The sequence below is a fragment of the Strongyloides ratti genome (assembly GCF_001040885.1).
Source record: "Strongyloides ratti genome assembly S_ratti_ED321, chromosome : 2".
NCBI classification, from domain to species: Eukaryota; Metazoa; Nematoda; class Chromadorea; order Rhabditida; family Strongyloididae; genus Strongyloides; species Strongyloides ratti.
The window spans coordinates 16216162-16236275 of NC_037308.1; the positions used below are offsets into that span (position 1 = coordinate 16216162).

Here is a 20114-nt window from a genome sequence, read left to right on the forward strand (position 1 = left end):
TGTTTTTATTTTAAATTAAATTGAAAGTTTTTATTTTTCTTGTATACATTACTTTTACTGGCAACATAAAAATTAAAATTTATCCAATAACATTATTGTGTACCATTAAAAAGTTTAAAAAATACAAGTACCAAATATATCATCAATTAGTTTTCTACATTCTTGCTACTAAAAAAAAAGAAGGAAATTCAAGCTGTGCTAATAATTCTTAAGTAGCTATTTACTATTCTTACTCTTTGAGAATTTCTTAAAAAAAACAAAAAAATGTACTTTTTTAATCTCTTAATTTTTTTACACTTAATAACTAAACTTCTAAAACTTAATTTTATCCGATTTTTTATTAATTGCAAAAAATAATATACATTCTTTGTTTTGTTTAAAAAAAATTTTTATATATCATAGTTAGAAATATTTTTTTTTTGACTACTTTCTTAATTCTTACATTTTATATGTTTACAATTTTTTAAATATTAAATAAATCATAAAAAAAATAAGTCTACTTACACTTTCTATCAAATATGCTTCAAAAAATAACATTTTAATATTTTTGTATAGTTAAAAAAAATTTTTTTTTAATTGTATAAAAATATATTTATATTTCATGCTTGTATAATAATACAAAATTTTATCTTATATAGTTAGCCAAATAAATATATAAAATATTCATAGACACCATCTCAATTGAATTTGTTGAAATTTTAATTTTTTTTAATTATTATCAATTTTTTAATTTAGTATTTATTTTTTGTACTTCATATCTAAAAAAAATGTGGTATAAATATACATTTCTTTTTATAAAAATATTTTTTTTCTTATTATCATATATATTTGGTAAAAAATATTTAACTATCCTTGAAAACTTTTTTTTTTCTAAATTAAAAATTTTTATTTTATATAATTTAATTTTAACTATGTCAATTATTTATGTACATAGTTTAAATACAACATTTCGGGTTATTTTTTTTGTATATTTAATAGTATAAAAAAAAGTATATAATACTTGTTTTAAAAAAAAAAATTCTTTGGTATAAAATTAAATATGATTTTTAAGATATGATATTTTAAGAAAGCAATTGATATAATACATAACAATAATAATAGTATATAATATATTGCCTTCTAAGTTTATTTAAAACATTTTTCATGCTTTCTAAAAAAATAAAATATATATAAGTGAATTTTTTATTTTTCCTTTTTGTTCTTTTTTTTTGTGAAATATAATTTAGTAATTAAGTTATGCAAATTGTTTTTTAATATTACTATAAAAAAAAAAGAAGATTAAAATAATTATTTTTTTTTTTTTTTAGTTAAATAACAAATAATTGGATTTACTTTGTCTTTTTTTTCATGAATATTTCCAGGTCCATTTTTGAAAATCCCTTATTGTCAAATATCAATAATGAAGGGATACCTTATTGTGAGTGTGAACCTGTTGCTGAAGAAGCTAAATTACCAAATATAACAATAATTTTAATTTTTCTTCCATTACTATCATTTTGTGGAATTTTTTGTAATACAATTTCAATTGTCATATTTACAAAACGATCTAGAACTACATCTAATTCAAATATCTATTTAGCAGGTTTGTCATTATCAGATATTGGTATTTGTTGTTCTGGATTATTTATTATTACAGCAGATTCTTTAAGAGGATATATACCCTATTTTAATGAAATTTTTGCCAAACTTATTCCATTTCTTGTTCCAGTTGGATTAATTTTTCAAATGTTAAGCGTGTACATTACAATATTAGCTTCTATTGACTGCTACATTTATATTATTGTAAATAAAGATTTTGTAAATGAGGATACCAATACAGGGATATTTAAATTTTTTTCTTATAATTTACTGAAAAAATATTGTACAGAAAGGGTAAATGCTTTTAAAAGTTTAGCTGGAACAACAATATTTGTTTTTTTATATAATGTTATTACTTTTGGAGAATTAACATCAATTAAATGTTATGATAAAATTTTAAATCAAATTAAAGTTGAAGTATGCCCTACATCAATGAGAGTTAATGAAAAATATATTAAATTTTACAAAGGATATTTTTATTCATTTTTTATGGCTGGATTTCCATTTTTTATTCTTTCTCTTTTGACAATTGGAATTTTAAAAGAAATGAAAACAAAATCAAAATTAAGTATATCAATATCAAATCAACTTCAAAATTCTGTTAATATTCATTCACAACTTTTATTACAAAATCGAAAAGTATCAATAAAAAATATATTTGCTAAGTCTAATGAAATAGATGAAAAAAATGAATCATCACCTGTAATGTTAGTTATGGTTGTTATTTTATTTCTTTTATGTAATATGGTAACATTAATTGTTAATTATTTAGAAACAACAGAAAATATTATTTCATTTTCCTTTCAAATGATACTTATTGATGTAGCTAATTTTTTAGTTGTTTTCAATGCAACGGCAAATTTCTTTATATATACTGTTTTTTCAAAAAGTTACAGAAAACGATTAAAAGAAGTTTGTGGAGGTAATAGTGATGATAGTAATGATAATAATGAATCCCTAGAAATTAGAAAAGTATGACATTCATTTGTGTGTAAGAAGAAAAACAAATTTTGTTATTAAAATATATTTATTTTTTTAAAATTACTTTTGAAGACAGTAGAATTTATCATTATATATTTAACATTTTTTTTTTTTAAAAAAACCAATACATTTTTATTTTGTTAACGGGATAAGTAGCAATAAAATTTTACTTCTTCTATTATTATATATTTAGATAATTTTTTTTTAATAATTTTGAAAGATTGCTAAAGGCAGAAGGTAAATTTTGTTTTATCTGAAATCTATAGATATATATGCTTAATAATATAAAAATAAAGAGAAGATAACACTATATATTGCAAGGTATAAAAGATATTTAGTATCTTCTACATTTGCAGATGATGTTGATTCTTCTCCTTTTTCTCCTGATGATTTTTTTTCATTATTATTATCTCCTTCTTCTTTTTCTTCACTTTTTCCTTCATTTTCATTTTTACCTTTTTCTTCAAAATTTTCTTCACTACTTTCTGAGGATTTTTTTTGATCTAATTTACCTTCAGCTGCTTCATTTTCATCACCATCATCAACATGAGAGTCAACTCCACATGTTGGTCCAGTAAATCCTTCTGAACATGTACATTTTCCACATTCACATACACCATTTCCTGAACAAATCGAATCGTTTTCTTTGCAAGCTTCTTGATTTGAGGTACATCCACATTCTTCACCTTCATATCCTTCACTACAAATACATTTTCCACATTCACAAATACCTCTTCCACTACAAAGTCTTCCATCATCATCACTTGGACAGGCACTATTATCACACTCACAGAAACGTCCCTTTATCTAAATAAATTATGATTAATTTATCTTTTTTTTACTACAAAAACTTACAATATCGTGGAAGGTACATTGACAAACACCACATCTACATTTTCCTTTTCCACTACAAATTTCTGAGTCTTCACTTGCTTTACATTTGTTATTTAATTCATCATTACTAGAAACTCCATATTTATTAAATTCGCATTCACATCTTTCACCACCATATCCATGTTCACAGTTACATGCTCCACAAATTAAAGCTCCTCTCTTAGAACAGAAATTTGATTTTGTATCTTGATTTTGAACTTTCTCACAATCACATCCACAAACAGAGGTAACAAACAATGCAGATACTGTATTATATCCATAAATACCAACTGAAACTGCTAAATCACCATAATTTTTACATTCATTAACAGTTACTTTAGCAAAAAACATAACAATATCATTTTCTTTTAATCCTGGACATGTCCTACTTTGTATTCTTTCTCCATTACATTCAATATAAAATTCAATACCAATACCAGATGATCTAAAATCTGATGTTTGAATAGAAAAATCTTTAACTTCATGACCAGATACTGGTTTACGATGTTGATACTTAAATGGAACTTCCATTACATCTCCTAAAATTAATAAAAATTTTATTATTTTGTTGTTTTGTTATTTTAATAATAATCGGTAAAGTTAAAAAAAAAGTTTAACAGATTTGTTTTTATTTAATAACTTTTTAATTTTAATGACCAGACACCTAATTCATTAATTATATAGATATGTCTTTGTAAAGTTTTAAAACATATTACAATAATATTATTATTTTATAATACTTACCAGGTTTCATACGAAGAACAACTTGTTGTGGTTCAAGTTGAACAGTTGTCCTTCCATCACGATGTTTACCACCAATTGGAATATTCTATAAAAAAAAAAATAAAATTAATTTAAAATTTAATGTTATCTTTTATTATTTCTTACATTTTGTGGAGCAATACGCATCTCTGTGTATGGAGCATAAACATGAGTTTTAGCACATTCATTTTCAGCAAATAAATTTTTATGATTACATCTTCCAATATGAGGATATCTTGGATCTAGACACCAAGCACACTCAGGATGTTGTTTAATACAATTTCCACATGATTGTTGTGCTTCATCTGAGGTACATTTACTTACATCTTCCTCTGTAACTCCATAAACAGAAGAAGATAATAAAAAACAAGTAAATGATAATAATGTAATCGAATATAGTTTCATCCTCCAATTTTTGACTATAAAAACAAAGATTATCAATTTATTTTTAATAAAGAATCAACTATTTAAAAAAGAATAGAATATTAAAAGAAAATATTAAAAATAATCTTTGAAGTAGAGGAAAAATATTTAAAAATAGCGTAAAAAACTATTTTAACAGTTATCAATATATATATATATATATATTTATCAACATCTGTGTGCCGACGACTAATGATGAAATATATTTTAATAACGAATTAGCATTTTTTTTTTAAAAAATGAAAATAATGTAATGTTTTCTAAGCATTATATTTTGATAGTCGATGTATCAAAAATATGTTTGAAGAAATAGTAAATTATTGTTAGCCAGATGAAGAAGTTTATATGGATATTATTACAAAATGATAAGTATACTGGTGATTAAGAGTTGATTAATAGTATGATAACAATTTAAAATAACAAATAACATATGGTTAGAGTAATATTGGTTATATAGGTATAAAGAAAAATATATATATATATATATTTATAATAATTTTTTTATACAATAATAGTTTATTAAAACTTTTTTTAAACTTATAATATCAAGTGATAGACATATATATATATATAATCTTATTTTTAAATACTTAATAAACAACGTTTCTATAAACAATATTTTATTGAAACATCCATAATAAGATACTTATATGATAGTTTTTAACCTATATATATATATAAACTTCTGTTCATAGAATCTTTATAAGTTTTTTAAAAATATAAATAAATGTCTGGCAATGAACAGTTTCCTATTCATCAATTCACATCCTTGATAATAGCACATCATCTAATCTAAATGTTAAGTAAATCTTTTTATATTCTACAACATCTTATAATGGCACAATCATTTAATCCAAATCAAAACTACCCTTAACTTTAGCATCACATTTTTTTTTTATCCCTCTATCAAATGCCAACAAAACGATTGTATATGTAAATATATTTAATATATATATCGCTTTATTACCGCTGCTGTAGTAGCCAGAGTCAAAATTACTATAACACATTTTGTCATAACCTACATTTTTCCTTAACTCCCATTGTCAGGAGGGAAAAAAAAGAGGGAAGAAGAAAAATTTTGTGAACGGAAGAAAAATCAAAACTTTCGGAGGAGTTAATTGCTTTTATATAAATGTGTATGATAATACTCTTTTAACATATAAATTAATAAATATTTTTCCCACTAAATTTTGATGTTCTGGTTATTAAAGAAAATTTTAATCTTTATCATCATACATATTGATATATTATAATATATTAAGATCATAGATTATTATGATATTTATTTTATTTTTCATAAATGTTTATCAACAATATTTTTTAGTTCTTAAGCATAAAATTTACAATTAAAAAAAATGGACAATAACAAAAATGTAATTGAAATAATATTAATAAGTAATTTTTTTTTTTTACAACTATTATGTGATTTTTCTTATCAATTAATTTTTATCACTATTTATGACATTGTTCATTGTTACATATTTTAAACTAACTATTACAATAAATTATTTTAATTAAGTTAAGCAAAGAAAAAAAAAACATTTTTACACAACTTTTAATCAATCAAAATGATATTGTAAACATACAATTTATTGATATTTAAAATAAAATCTATTTGTAATAGAAAAAAAATAACAATTGTAATTTATTTAAGAATGATAAATTTAAAGAAAACAATTTATCCACATATATAAAAGAATAATTCTGATAGTAGTAGTAAAATATAAAAGTTTTTTTTATTATTACATACTAATCATACAAAGTTTTAATGTGTTACATTTTAAAGATAATATGAGAAAAGAATTTTGAGTTTAATTATATTTAACTTAAGATATATTATATAGAAAACAATTTTATGATATAATTAATTAGATAGTCATCTATGTATTAGATTTTTTATGTTTTAAATAATTTCATTATTAACACTTCAAAATATTATTTTAATTCAACTTATTATGGAAAAAAAATTGCATAAATTGTTAAATTTATCCACAATATTTATTAAATCATAATAATTGATAATAACATCTACTACTAAATAATATTAAAGTTTTTATAAATGTTTTGAAAATTATCTTTTTATAATTAAATATTTTATCATATTATTCTATAGTGTTTTTATTTATTTAAAATCATATATTTATATTTTAAAGTAAAAAATAATAAATCAAAATAAAACATAGAAAGCACAAAAAAATTTTCTTTTTTTGGTTGTTTGACATTCTTTAAAAAATAAAGATAAGATAAAATGATAAATTTATTTTTAAAATACATTCCTGATATTTAATATTTAGTCAATATAAATATAAATCTTATAAAAATATTTTTTATATAGTAATTAAATTATAATAAACAAAAGGTACATTTTTTATGGATATATATTTTTTTAAAATTGCTGATAGTTAGAAGTATTTAATTTAAAAAAAAAGTTAATATATATTTGTAATTATTCATATTAATTTTTATTATTATAAATATTAAATAAAATGTTTTCATTTTATTTATTTATTTCATTTAATGTTTTTAATGTTTTTAAATTATTTGATAAAATTAAATTTCTACAATCATTAATAATAGTACAATAAATCAATTTTTAATTTTATTTTAAGATTTATTATATTTAATAATATTTTATATATATTTTTTTATTTTAATTTAAATATATACTATAATTTATATGTAAATAATCATATTTACACCAGATGGGGAAATAATAAAAATTTTTCGTACTTTAAGTTATATCTTCAAATAAATATTAACTTGAAAAATATTTTTCAAATACTTTTAATATTCCTTATAATAATCGTATAAAATATAATTGCAATAATTCTTGAAATAATAATTAGATCAATTAACACATTTAAAAGATTGTTAAAGTCTTTGTTCTTAAGATGCCAATAAACAATTTATTGTTTTATGGATATTTTAAAGTATTTAAAGGATAAACAAAATATTTATCATATTTATAATATAATATTTTATATTTATTTATGAATTCAAGTACCATATTAAAGTTACTACTTAATATTATTGTATACATTAATTTAACTTCATTTTATGATAATAAAATTAAAATTATTAACAATAAAAACAAATATCAAGTGATAAAGGATCAAAAAAAAAAGATATCTGTATTAGTTATAACCTTTAAAAATTAAAATTACTTATTGATAAAGTTAATGATTCAAAAATTACACTTGTTCATCATTCAACTATCACTAATTTTTTCTTATTTAAAATATTAAGTTTGGTAAGACAAAAAAAAACCTAATAATTTTTAAAGCTTAAAAGATAGGAAGAACCAATATCAATAGTCATTATTATTCCATCACCCAAAAAAATTAAATAAAATAATAAAAGTAGTAGCAATTGTTGAAAATTTACTAAAAAAAATTAATACTTTTTGAAATATTAGATATTTTTTCAAAAAGTAATGGCACCTCTCGTGTTTCTTCTCATCTACTATTTGAAAAAAAAAAGTTTTTTACCTCTTGTCCAGTTGTTAAAAAATCAACATTCAAAATGGCAAACAAAAATAATAAATATTTTAGAAATTTAATAGAAAAAACTAAAAAAGTGAGAATATATTTTGATATTTATCCAATAAATGTATTAACAAATATAAGAAGAATTAAAAAAAAACAGAATTATTTTTTTCTGCTGATATTGAAAAAGTTTATAATAAAAAATATGAATCAAGAATTAGAAAATTTATTTAATATGAAATTATTGATAAAAAAAAAATTTTTTTTTTTTTTTGAAGATTTGAAATAAATTAAAAAAAGACTTAAAAACTTTTTGATAAAAATAAAGTAATATTATTTAATGGATTTATTTTTTTAATATAGATATTATATACCAAATTTAGATAAGTAGTTTATTGAAATGAAAAATAATAATTAAACAAAAATATTTCAAGAACTTTTTTATTTTTATCTTATTTTTAAATCACAAATTATTTAAAAACGCTAATGTTTCATATCATAATGAAAAATTTTCTTATCAAATACAATATAATACTCATTTATTTAATTTGATATTTTACAAAACTTTTAAATTTGCCCAAGTAACTGATCTTTTTACTGTTCATAAAAGAATAAAAAAATGTTGTTTAAGATATAAGAAATAATTACCAAAGAAATCTATATTTATTTATTACAATTTATTGATATATTAAAAAAAAATTATCCATAAATGCAAAATCTTCCAAAAACACTAGTTATGTACAAAGGAAAAAACATTTTTAAATATATTCATTGAATTTTACTTTTAACAGTAACAATTTTCTTACAATAAAAAATTTTTTTAACAAATCTAGTTTATTAATACAATTTTTTATAAAACTTTTTAAAAAATAATTTCAACCATTTGTTTTAATGTAAAATTTTATTATGGCATAAAGAAAAAAAAAATTAATTTTATGTGTGAAAAATAGATTTTTCTGACATTTTTATACTGCAAAATAAAATATAATTGAATATGAAACAATGAATTAAATATTTTTCACATGTAATACTTTTTTACTTATTAATTATTTTAAATTTTTATTATATTAATTGTTTACCAAATATTATTTTACACAATAAAAGTATACAAAAGTGTATTTTATAAAAACTTTTAATATAAAAAAATGATATGATAATTTTTTTTTATATCTTAATGTTTTTCATATGTGTATAAATAAATTTATCACAATTACAAATAGATTTTTTTACATAAAAAAATGAAATCCAACTAAAGCTAATTTCAAATTTTTAAATTTATTAAGTTTAACTAGAAAAAAAATATATACAAGTTTAAAAATATAAAAAATGTATAAAAAATTTTAAGTGTTAAAAAAAATATTGCCAGAAATAAAAAAATTAATTTTTTTTTAAGTTTTTGTTGACAATATTTAATTATGTTTTTTTTAGACAAAATAATTTTAAATACATTTTAATTTTTTTTTTCATAATTCAAATAAATATCATTTATATTATATCAATATGTTCTCTTATTTTCTTTAAAAATAAAATTAACAAAGTTAAATAATTTGTATGATTTATGACTTTCATGTTTTTTCTGTTAAATTTCTCTTAATAAAATCTCAAAATTTGTATTATTAAAGATATAAATAATGATTTTCTATAAAATTATTATAAGATATAACAGATAAACTTTGTTCTTTAATTAATTTGTATCTTTTATATATTTAGCATTATCATTTCTATGTTCTTTCTTTTTTTTGCCTGTTGTTTGGTAACATTTATTTTATCTTAAATTTCTTATTTTGCATCAATTATACTCAAGCAATTTAAAACTTTTATTCTTGTTTCAAAAAAAATTTTTTTCTAGATATTTTGCATATCATTTTCTTATCATCTTCTAAAAGCTCTTTAATAAATATGTATTTTAAAAATATTATATTTTAATCTTAGATTTCTAAAGACAATATATATTATATGTACATTAAAAATAATCTTAAAATATATATATTGAAAAAGTAAAAGACATTCTATTATCATACATAAAATCTTTTTTAATACTTTTTGATAAGGTAATAATTGATCAGCTTTTAATAGAAAAGTAATATATACTTGTATGTATATTATACTATATTTGTAGTTATTTATAAAATAAAAATCAATTATTCATAAATATATATTAAATTACTTTTTTTTTAGTATGAAGATAATTTATAAGTAGAAAATTTTTAATTTCTAAAAAGTATTTTATCTTTTTATAATATGAGTGGTCTAATTCACAAAAGTAAAACTATCATTAATAATAACTTTATTAATGGTAATGATTTTATTTATAAACATGTAAGTTAAAAAATATATTTAAATTATTTTTTTTTAAGAAATCTGGAAAAAATATTGAAAATGTTACTCTTAAAATTGATAAAAATGGATACATAGTTTATTGGATTCCAAAAGCTATGAAAAAACCAAATCCTCAATATTTTATTTTTATTGATGATATTGTTGATGTTAGAACATCTTTAACAGAATATCTAGAATATGAACCAATGAAAGATTATTATCTTTTTCAAATAGTTACCAACACTGACATTGTCAATGAACAATTTTTTTCATTTCAGTCAAAATCTCATGAAATAATAAAAAATTGGTATAATTTTCTTTTTAAATTAGCATATACTTACAAAAAAACTTATCGTGGTTTGTTATATTTTATTGAAAAAATTTTTACACCAACTATTTATGTGAATAATTATACATTATTAATAAATTCACAAGAAATGAGAATTTTATTTCTTCAGTATACAAAAGAATATTTAATGGAATGTAAGGATAAAGGAAAAGATAAGGTTAATAGAAAAAAAATTCTTATTAATGAATATATTAAATTAGCTGATAGATATGATTTAAGGCGTGTCTTTGATGAAATAACTGATGGTGATGATTATATGACATTAGAAAAATTTAAAAAATTTATCAATGAAACTCAAAGAGATTGCCGTTTAAATGAAGATATTAATCTTTTAAAAACAACTGACGATATTAAAAAAATTATTAGAAATGTTGATTGTAAAGAGAATAGCGATAAAGAAAGAATAAGTTTTATTGGATTTTGTCAATATTTATTAAGTGATCAAAATTCAGATGTAATGACATCAGAATTTAAATTAAAAATAAGTGATATGAATTATCCATTACCATTATATTATATTAATTCATCTCATAATACTTATCTTAATGGTCATCAAATAAATGCTGCAAAACATTTTTCTGTCAATCAACGTTGTGAAGCAACTGTTGAAATGTATAAACAAGTTCTTCTTTCAGGATGCCGTTGTATAGAATTAGATTTATGGGATGGAAATAATGGTGAACCAGTTGTTACACATGGTCCAGAATATTTATTAAAAATTAATACTATTGAACTTAGAAAAGTATGTTATGCTATCAAAGATTATGCCTTTAAAACTTCTGATTATCCATTAATATTATCCTTAGAGAATCATTTATCAAATAGGCAAGAAGAGAAATGTGCTGAGATATTTGAAGAGATATTTGAAAATTTACTTTTAAAACGTCCTTTACCAGATTATCCTTTAGAGGAAGGAATAAGACTTCCATCACCAGCTAAGTTAAAAAAAAAAATATTATTAAAAGGAACAGTGGGAGATAATTGGAATGTCAATAATTATAATCATAAAAATTTATCTTATCATCATAAACCTATTGAAAGAGTTTTTAAAGAAAAAAAAGCTTCACAAGTGTTGTTAAATGATTCAACAAATAATATTGACAGAGATATTGAAAAAAATTTTTCAATACAAGGATTTATTAAAACACCAAGTAATACAAATCTTCAAAGACAATATAATTCTATTAAAAGATTAAACTCAAAAACACCATCTAATACAAAATTATATAAATTATTTAATTATATACAAAATTCAAAAAAAATTTCAATAAATAATCCTGATTTTATAATGAATAGTTTAAGTGAACAAAAACTTGATAAATTGATAACAAGAGATTCAATTACAGTTACACAATATACTCAAAGACATTTAGTTCGTGTTTATCCAGAAATTAATAGAATATGTTCCTCTAATTTTATTCCAATTTTTTTTTGGTCATCTGGTTGTCAGATGGCTGCATTAAACTTCCAAACTAATGGTCTTTCAATGCAAATGAATAATACTATATTTGAGGATAATGGAAATTGTGGATATTTATTAAAACCAAAAATTTTAAGAGAAAAAAATTATAAAGCAGATGTATTTGCATCATCCCTTTTAATTAGTAATACAATTGAAATTGAAATTATATCAATACATTTTTTATCACCTTTTCTTCCTTTTAATAAAAATAATTATGATAGTGATAACAAAAATGATAATGATAAATATGGTGTTACAATTATAGCTGATTTATATGATTTACCTGGTGATAGTTGTCGAGGAAAACAAAAGACAACAGTTTTTATTGATAGAAATAATTTGTCAAATATTTTATTAGAAGATTCAAGAAAAATTTTTATTTTTCCTAAAATAATTAAACCAGAATATGCAATGATTCATTTAAAAGTAGAAAATAAGTATGGTAGTGATTTATTTCAAAGATTTATTCCAGTTCATCGTATTCAACCTGGATATAGGCATATAATAATGAGAAATAATGCTAATAAAAATGTTGGTCCTGTTTCATTATTTGTAAAAATTAATGTTAAATTAGTTAATGATAATAATGAAACAGGAAATGAAATATATTCAGATCCATTAAAATTTAATGAAATTTTTAATCAAGATCATGAAGATTTAATTAAATGTGAGGAAAATGATGTATCAATAGAAAAAGAAATTACTAGACAAATTGAAACAAAAACGGATGTATTTCTTCAAATAACAGAATCTTATGATAATGAAGAATAAAAATATTAAGTAGAAAAAATATTTCTACTTTTATTTTTTTATTTCATATAATTTTATTTTCTATACATCCAACAAAACATTACTATGTAATTTATACACATATATTTTTTCCTTAACAAACATTCTTTTAACATTTTACCACTAAATCTTTTTTACACAATTTGTTACTTTTAAACTTTGATAACAGTTTCTCTCATTCCAGTTTGGTACAATATATATATATTTATACATATATATATATATATATATTCCCCAAAATTTTCTTCTTTCTATTTTTATAAAAAGAAATGTATATATAAAGAAAGAAAAAAAATATCATTTTAATAAAATTTAATCATATTTTTATTTATAAACATTTTTCTCTATTCGCCAAAAGAAGTCTTACCTTTATTATAATTTTTTTTTTTTTTTTGATGAATACTAAAATATTATTTACACAAATTTTTTTATGTTTTTCTTTTATCAAGGATACACACTTTTTTTTAGAAAGATAATAAATATTGTAATAATTACAGATATATATATATATATTATTAATATTTTATTCAAAAATTGTAAATACACTTTATTTTATGTACATAAATATATTCTATAAAAAAAAGAATATATTTTATAGTTATATTTAAAATAAATAAAAAATACTTTGAAAAATACAAATCCTATTTTAATATTCTTTTATTTAAAAATTTTCTATAAAAAAAATGAAATTAATTATTAAAATTTTAAATAATATTCTTCTATTATATTTTTATTTAGTTAAGATAAAAAATTCTTAGAATATTTCCTTACTGTTCTCCAATTACAAATGTTACTAAAAATAATTTTAAATAGAATATTTTTAAAAAAAAAAAAAACTTTTTTTAAATGTTATAGGGTACTTTAATTTAATATTTTATAATATCAATTAATATGTATATTATTAATATAACATAAAGAATATTATTTGTAATTAGGAGTTGATTTATAAATCAATTCTCTTCAAAAATCTTCAAAAAATCTTCACGCAACAAATAGTACTTCTCTTTCTTGTTAGATATATACCGAATAACCTATACCTCTCTCTCTATTTTTTTATTTAAGATTCTCCTTCTATAACACTTAACCATTCTTCTTCTTCTATCTATGTAAAACTTCTTTTTTTTTTTTCATTCATATATTTGTTCAGTTGCAATTTTTGCTCTCAACAATTTTGGCTGTGTCTCATATACATATAATATATGTGTATAAATATATATTTATATATATCGCCTTCTGTCAATTTATTAGCCCAGTATGTCGGACCAACATTTTTTCCATATTATAGTAAATAAATATATATATATATATCGTCATCATAAAGACACATATATACTTTTTCTAATATAGAGGGGTGATGTACACTATCAAATCATATATATATATATAATATATAAAAATATATAAACTTTTAAATAGATAGAAATTTAGCTAACGACACATTTATTTCTAGCTTACAAAGTTAAAATACAAAAGAAATAGGGTCTTTTTAATGAGATTTTTCTTTTCCTATAATTTACAGTAATCATCTTCTACTCCATTCATACATATATATGTATAAATATATATATATATATATATAGTTTGATAGTGTCTAATATATGCATATATATATATATATATATATTAATGTATTCTCCCCCCTAATTCATTTTTATTATGTGCTCAAGCTTTCCTTTTGATGATGAAGCTTTTGACCGAGAGGAGAGAGACAACCAACAACATCATATATATATATATATATATAAATATACATATATATATATATAAATATAAAAGAGAGAATAGGAAGAAAAAAGAGGGACACAGGAAGAACTATCATCATCACATTTATTTTCTCTTTTCCCTTCTCTTTTAAATACTGGTCCTTATTATTTTTAATCAACTAACTGTATACCATTTTTGAATGGCCATTGGCTTCTTCTTCTTCTTCTTTATCTTTTATTTTTCTTACACCCATATTTATTTATTTCACATAATATATTATATATATATATATAATATATAATATAAATGCGTATTTAATATGTATATATATTTAACAAGTCCCATAAATGTTTTAAAGGGTCTTTTAGGCAAATTATTTTACCAAATTTTATCTTTTTATCATTTATATTTTTTTTCCTAAATTTTATATATACTTTATTTCTATATATATTTCTGTATGATAATATATATATATATATACATTTATTTTAAACGAAAAAAGAATTAAAATGTACGTATATTTTTGATTTTATATATGTATATATATATATATATATATATATATATATTGTTGGCAAATGCCATCTATGAACATCTCATGTATATAGTAGGATTTGTAGTGATGCATACTATAAAGTTAAGAAGGAAAGACAAAGTATGGTTAAAAATAAAAATTCTTTATATAATAGTTTCTTTGAAAATTTTTCTTCCCTCACCAAAGACAACATAGCTTCTTTTAAATAACAATTTTTTTTAACCTTATTTTATAATGTAACTAATTATTTATATATTGATTATAACATCAAAAAAAAAATTTTTTTTTTTTTTTGACGTAAACAGTTTTTTTTTTATCACCTAGTTTTTTTTTTTGTTTAGAAACATTTGTCATATTTTATTTATATATATATATATATATATAAATTTTTTTTAATTTCTTTTTTTTTCCCAATTATTTAATCACTTTGGTATAAATAAATTATTGTTAAATACTAATAAAATTTTACTATATATTATATCGATAGTTGTAAAAAAGAAAAATATTAAGCAGTATTTTTTGATTAATTTTTAATGAATAATATTTAATTAAAGTGTGTCATATTTTTAGAAGCTTTCTATATATTTTTTTATTTGTATAATTATATTAATTAATATTAGTAATATTATATATAAGCTGCCACAAAAAAAATATATATATATACAATTATAAATAAATAAAAAATACAATGGATAAAGCTGATCTTCAAAGAACTGTTGAATCATTACGTTATCAGTTAAACTTTCAACGAGTACCAATATCACAAAGTGCTGCTGAATTGAAAAAATTTATTGAAAGTCATCAAGATTCAGATCCACTGGTTAATCCTGTGGATAAAAGAGTTAACCCTTGGGCTGAGAAATCTAAATGTGAAATTTTATAATTTACGATTGTATTTCAATAACAGAAAAAGTAACCTCTAATCAAGTAACTTTTTAAAGTATATTATTTCACTAATGGTACAATCAAATACATTAACATCATGAAAAGCTTTATGAGCTATATTTTATATAAATATTATCTATACTTTCTTACTAAAATTAAAAATTGTTTTTCTATAATAGAAAATTTTATCTCTCAATATCTTTTTATTTTTCTTCAAAACATTCTATGCTTAAAGTATCTTTCATTTTACATAATAAAACAAACCAATTTTTTTTATTATTTTGTTATATATCTAATTAATCATTACAAAAAAAAATTTTTTTTTTTCTCCCATTCATTTCATATCTCTTCACATAATTATATGTAGATATACTTTTTTTTATTTTTTTTAAAAAAAAAAAATTATTATTATGTTGCTGAACCTTGATTATCAAAATAAACTGCTGATGGTTGTAAATATCTTGGTTTATTTTGTATACTAGTCTTTTTAATTTCATTTCCTCCTAAAACTTTTTCTAAATTAATATTTGGATAGATACAATTAACACCGGTAAAACGTGAATTTGTCAATAACTCTTTGGGTAAACTTCTTGAAGCCAACTCATTTGTATCATACCAATAATGTTGAATTTCATTATTACTATATTTTGCACTAATTTTCACTTTACCATACTCTATGTCTGAGAAACGTATCAATAATGTTGGACATGGACATGATTGTAATAAATATTCAGCTTCATCTTTCGAACAAAAACCATATATTAATTCATTATTCCACATCTGTGACATGTATTTATTTATTATTTCTGCTATTTTAAAAAACCAATCATAAAATGGGACAAGTTTCCATTCACCATCTGTTGTGCTTCCTTTTTTTAGACAAAATTCTTCCGCAACGGGAGATTTCATAAAATTATCTAATAAAATTTTTGCATCAGTATTTGGTTTTAATCTCATTATTATATGATGTTTTGCTTGATTTGTTAACATTCTTGGTTTAACTATTGGTATTGTATCTGTACTTTTTAATGGTGTCTCAATAATACTTTGAAATTTCATTTCTAATGCCTCTGCCATCTCCTCATAACCAACCTCTGATGGTAATTCACATGATGGAGATTGAACAAGATTGGCAAAAGATCTTTCTAAGAATAGTCGTGCCTCAACCTCAACTTTTGGACCGACTAAAACAGCAAATGGTAATGACACTTTTTTACCAATTAATTGTAAATCATGTTTTGTTGACAGATTAATTGAATAACAAAGATGATATCTTCTACTAGCAACAGAATCTCTTCTTAAAGGTCCCTTTTTAGAAAGTCTCATATCTTCAAAAAAAGCTGAAGTACCTGTTTCATGATAATTAGTTGATGTGATACTAGAAACCATTGGTTCTAATGTAAAATCTTCATTATCAAGAACCTCTTTATAAGCACTTGTAAGGAGGATTTTAGCAGTTTCATCAGTAATTAAATGACATTTAATGTGTTTCCCACTATTTAAAGTATCAATATTAAATGCCTTTCCTCCAAGCACTCTTATTTCCGTATTAAACCAAAACCTACTTCTTCTATGGTTTTCTGCATCACCACATTTAACAGAGACGGATGGTGGTTGTCTTGAAACTATTATTGAATAATATAAAAAGAAATGCACTATCTCTTTTAATCTTTCAAATAAAATAGAAAAATGTTGAAAATTTTGATTGAATGTTTTTAAATGAAATAAACCATTTAATGTTTGTTCTAACAATTCACCAAAATACTCAAATTGTGTACTTATAATAGAAAGTGTTTTATAGTGTGACATTTGACTCCAAACACTTCCTATACTTACTTTTTGTTGTTTTATTGCCCAACCACACAGAACATTATTTATGAGGTACGATTTTTCTTGTTCAAATGCCGGAAAGATATATTCTTCAACATGTTGGACAATTGTCTAAAAATGGAAAAAGAAAATAATAATAGCATAAAGAAGAAAAAAAAATTACAGATAAATGATATTGTTGTTCATGAAGAGGAATCCTTCCATTAAATAACATATCAACATTTTCTTTAAATATTTGATACTGTTCAGCAGAAATATTATGATAGTAAACAAAATTTTGATCTATTTGGGCATTTTCAGTAGCTGGAGACTGTATATTAGAAAAAGGGGATTGGGATTGTAAAGAGGTGCCATCAATATCATGAACCTGACCATATATACTCATTTTTTTTTTTAATAATAAAAAATTTATTGCAGAAATATAAATCAATAGATTTAATATTGAGGATGAAAAGAAAAAAATTAAATATATTTTATTACTTAATAATGTTTCTTATTAAAATAAAATAAATTTATAGATTAACCTGTTTTCTTAATATTTTATTATATCAAAAATAGTAATTTAAAAAATCAATATAATCAAGGAGAATGCGCAACCTTTTTCTAATTTATTACTTCTTCTTTTTAAATGTATCTTATCACTTTTAAACAGTATTTAACATGAAACATTAAAAATATGTATACCTGTCATCATTTATAAATAAATATAATTAATTAAAACTTTCATACTTTTTACATTAAAGATAATAGTTGTTATTTGTAACAATTTTCTTAAATTTTTATTTCATTGTTATTTTAAATTTATCAATAAAAAATTTTACAATCATATAAGATACAACAATTATTAATAAAAAGAATTTTTTTTTTTTTAAATTAAAAAAAGATAGATAATTATCGAATTATGGTAAAATGATTTTTGATATATAAATGAAAATTTTAAAAGTAAATATACAAGTCATGAATTTTAATTATAACACAATAAAGAAATTTATATATAAACATGTATTGTGTAACTTTTTTGAACAAAATATTTTTTATGATATCATTCAAGGTTAATCATTGAATGAATAAATTAAATTTTATGAAAAATATATGTTGATGTATTTTTAAACTTTAATCAAATTATAGTTCTTTTTTCTTGGAATTTATCAACAAAAAAATTTTATAAACAATAATAAAAATTATAGATGTTTCTTTAAATGTTTATTTTATTTTAAAATAATTATATTAAAATTTAATTTTTTGAATTAAATAATTAATGATATAAATTGAGAATTATATGTCATTTTACATGAAAAATTTACATCTTTAAAAAGTATATATATATATATATCTGTAAATAATATTTAATTAGAAATTTTTACTTTTAATGTTTAAAAAAATAAGATTTGTATAAATTAAAAAAAGATATTTATTTAAAAAAACATTTCTTCATATATATATATATATTCAAGTTATAAAACATTTTTTTCTTCCATATTCTTTTCTACATAGTTATGTTTTTGAAGTTTTTATAGTTTCATATTTCAATGAGTTATATAAAAATTAAATAATATTTTTTTTAATATTCATCTTAAAAATCGCAACAATTTTGAATTGTAACTATCTTTTATTGATATTTAAACTGATATAAAACTTATTTTTTTAAAATAAAATATTAAAGTAATTTTTTATGATTATTAATAAATTTATAATAAAAAAAAATATTTTTTAAAAAACTATATTTTTTTAAAATGCTAAAAAATGACAAATAATTTATATATAAAAAAAAATACTTTTAATATTACTTTCAATAATTAAAAAAATTATTCACATGATAAGATAGGAAGTGGATAATACAATTGATAAAAAAAAGCACAACAATTACACAAACAAATTTAATAATGGCAATATAATTAATATCTAATCTATACAATGTCATTTTTATTAAAAAATTTCTTTTAATATTTATCTTTAAATCAACAATGCTTATATTTAATACTTTAGTTTAAAACTTTTATAATAAATATTATCTTATCAATAATGACTAAAAAAAGTTATACATTACTATATAACTTTTTAATAGTTTAGTTTTATATATTTACAAATTTACTTAAAAAAACAATTACTTTGATATGATATTTACTACTATATAAATAT

The 20114-nt window shown here is 19.9% G+C and overlaps 5 protein-coding genes across 5 annotated transcripts; 3 read left to right on the plus strand and 2 right to left on the minus strand.

Annotated features, from left to right (window-relative positions):
* Window positions 1-1347: 1347 nt before the first annotated feature.
* Window positions 1348-2556, plus strand: SRAE_2000512500 (FMRFamide receptor; the record flags this gene model as incomplete). Its single annotated transcript, XM_024644097.1, has 1 exon — window positions 1348-2556. One exon carries the CDS (start codon window positions 1348-1350, stop codon window positions 2554-2556), a length of 1209 nt encoding a protein of 402 aa, XP_024509691.1.
* Window positions 2557-2835: 279 nt separating this feature from the next.
* Window positions 2836-4599, minus strand: SRAE_2000512600 (Integrin beta-PS; the record flags this gene model as incomplete). Its single annotated transcript, XM_024644098.1, has 4 exons — window positions 2836-3366; window positions 3415-3971; window positions 4177-4261; window positions 4321-4599. The coding sequence occupies 4 exons, from the start codon at window positions 4597-4599 to the stop codon at window positions 2836-2838; spliced, it is 1452 nt and encodes a 483-aa protein (XP_024509692.1).
* A 5744-nt stretch (window positions 4600-10343) lies between these two features.
* Window positions 10344-13003, plus strand: SRAE_2000512700 (Phospholipase C, phosphatidylinositol-specific, X domain and Phosphoinositide phospholipase C family and Phospholipase C, phosphatidylinositol-specific, Y domain and EF-hand domain pair and Pleckstrin homology-like domain and Phospholipase C, phosphoinositol-specific, EF-hand-like domain and PLC-like phosphodiesterase, TIM beta/alpha-barrel domain-containing protein; the record flags this gene model as incomplete). The annotated part of the gene is made up of 2 exons (XM_024644099.1): window positions 10344-10421; window positions 10460-13003. 2 exons carry the CDS (start codon window positions 10344-10346, stop codon window positions 13001-13003), a joined length of 2622 nt encoding a protein of 873 aa, XP_024509693.1.
* Window positions 13004-15948: 2945 nt separating this feature from the next.
* SRAE_2000512800 (Guanine nucleotide-binding protein subunit gamma-e) lies at window positions 15949-16199 on the plus strand (the record flags this gene model as incomplete). The annotated part of the gene is made up of 2 exons (XM_024644100.1): window positions 15949-16129; window positions 16174-16199. The coding sequence occupies 2 exons, from the start codon at window positions 15949-15951 to the stop codon at window positions 16197-16199; spliced, it is 207 nt and encodes a 68-aa protein (XP_024509694.1).
* A 354-nt stretch (window positions 16200-16553) lies between these two features.
* Window positions 16554-18360, minus strand: SRAE_2000512900 (SH2 domain and EF-hand domain pair-containing protein; the record flags this gene model as incomplete). The annotated part of the gene is made up of 2 exons (XM_024644101.1): window positions 16554-18086; window positions 18139-18360. The coding sequence occupies 2 exons, from the start codon at window positions 18358-18360 to the stop codon at window positions 16554-16556; spliced, it is 1755 nt and encodes a 584-aa protein (XP_024509695.1).
* Window positions 18361-20114: the final 1754 nt, after the last annotated feature.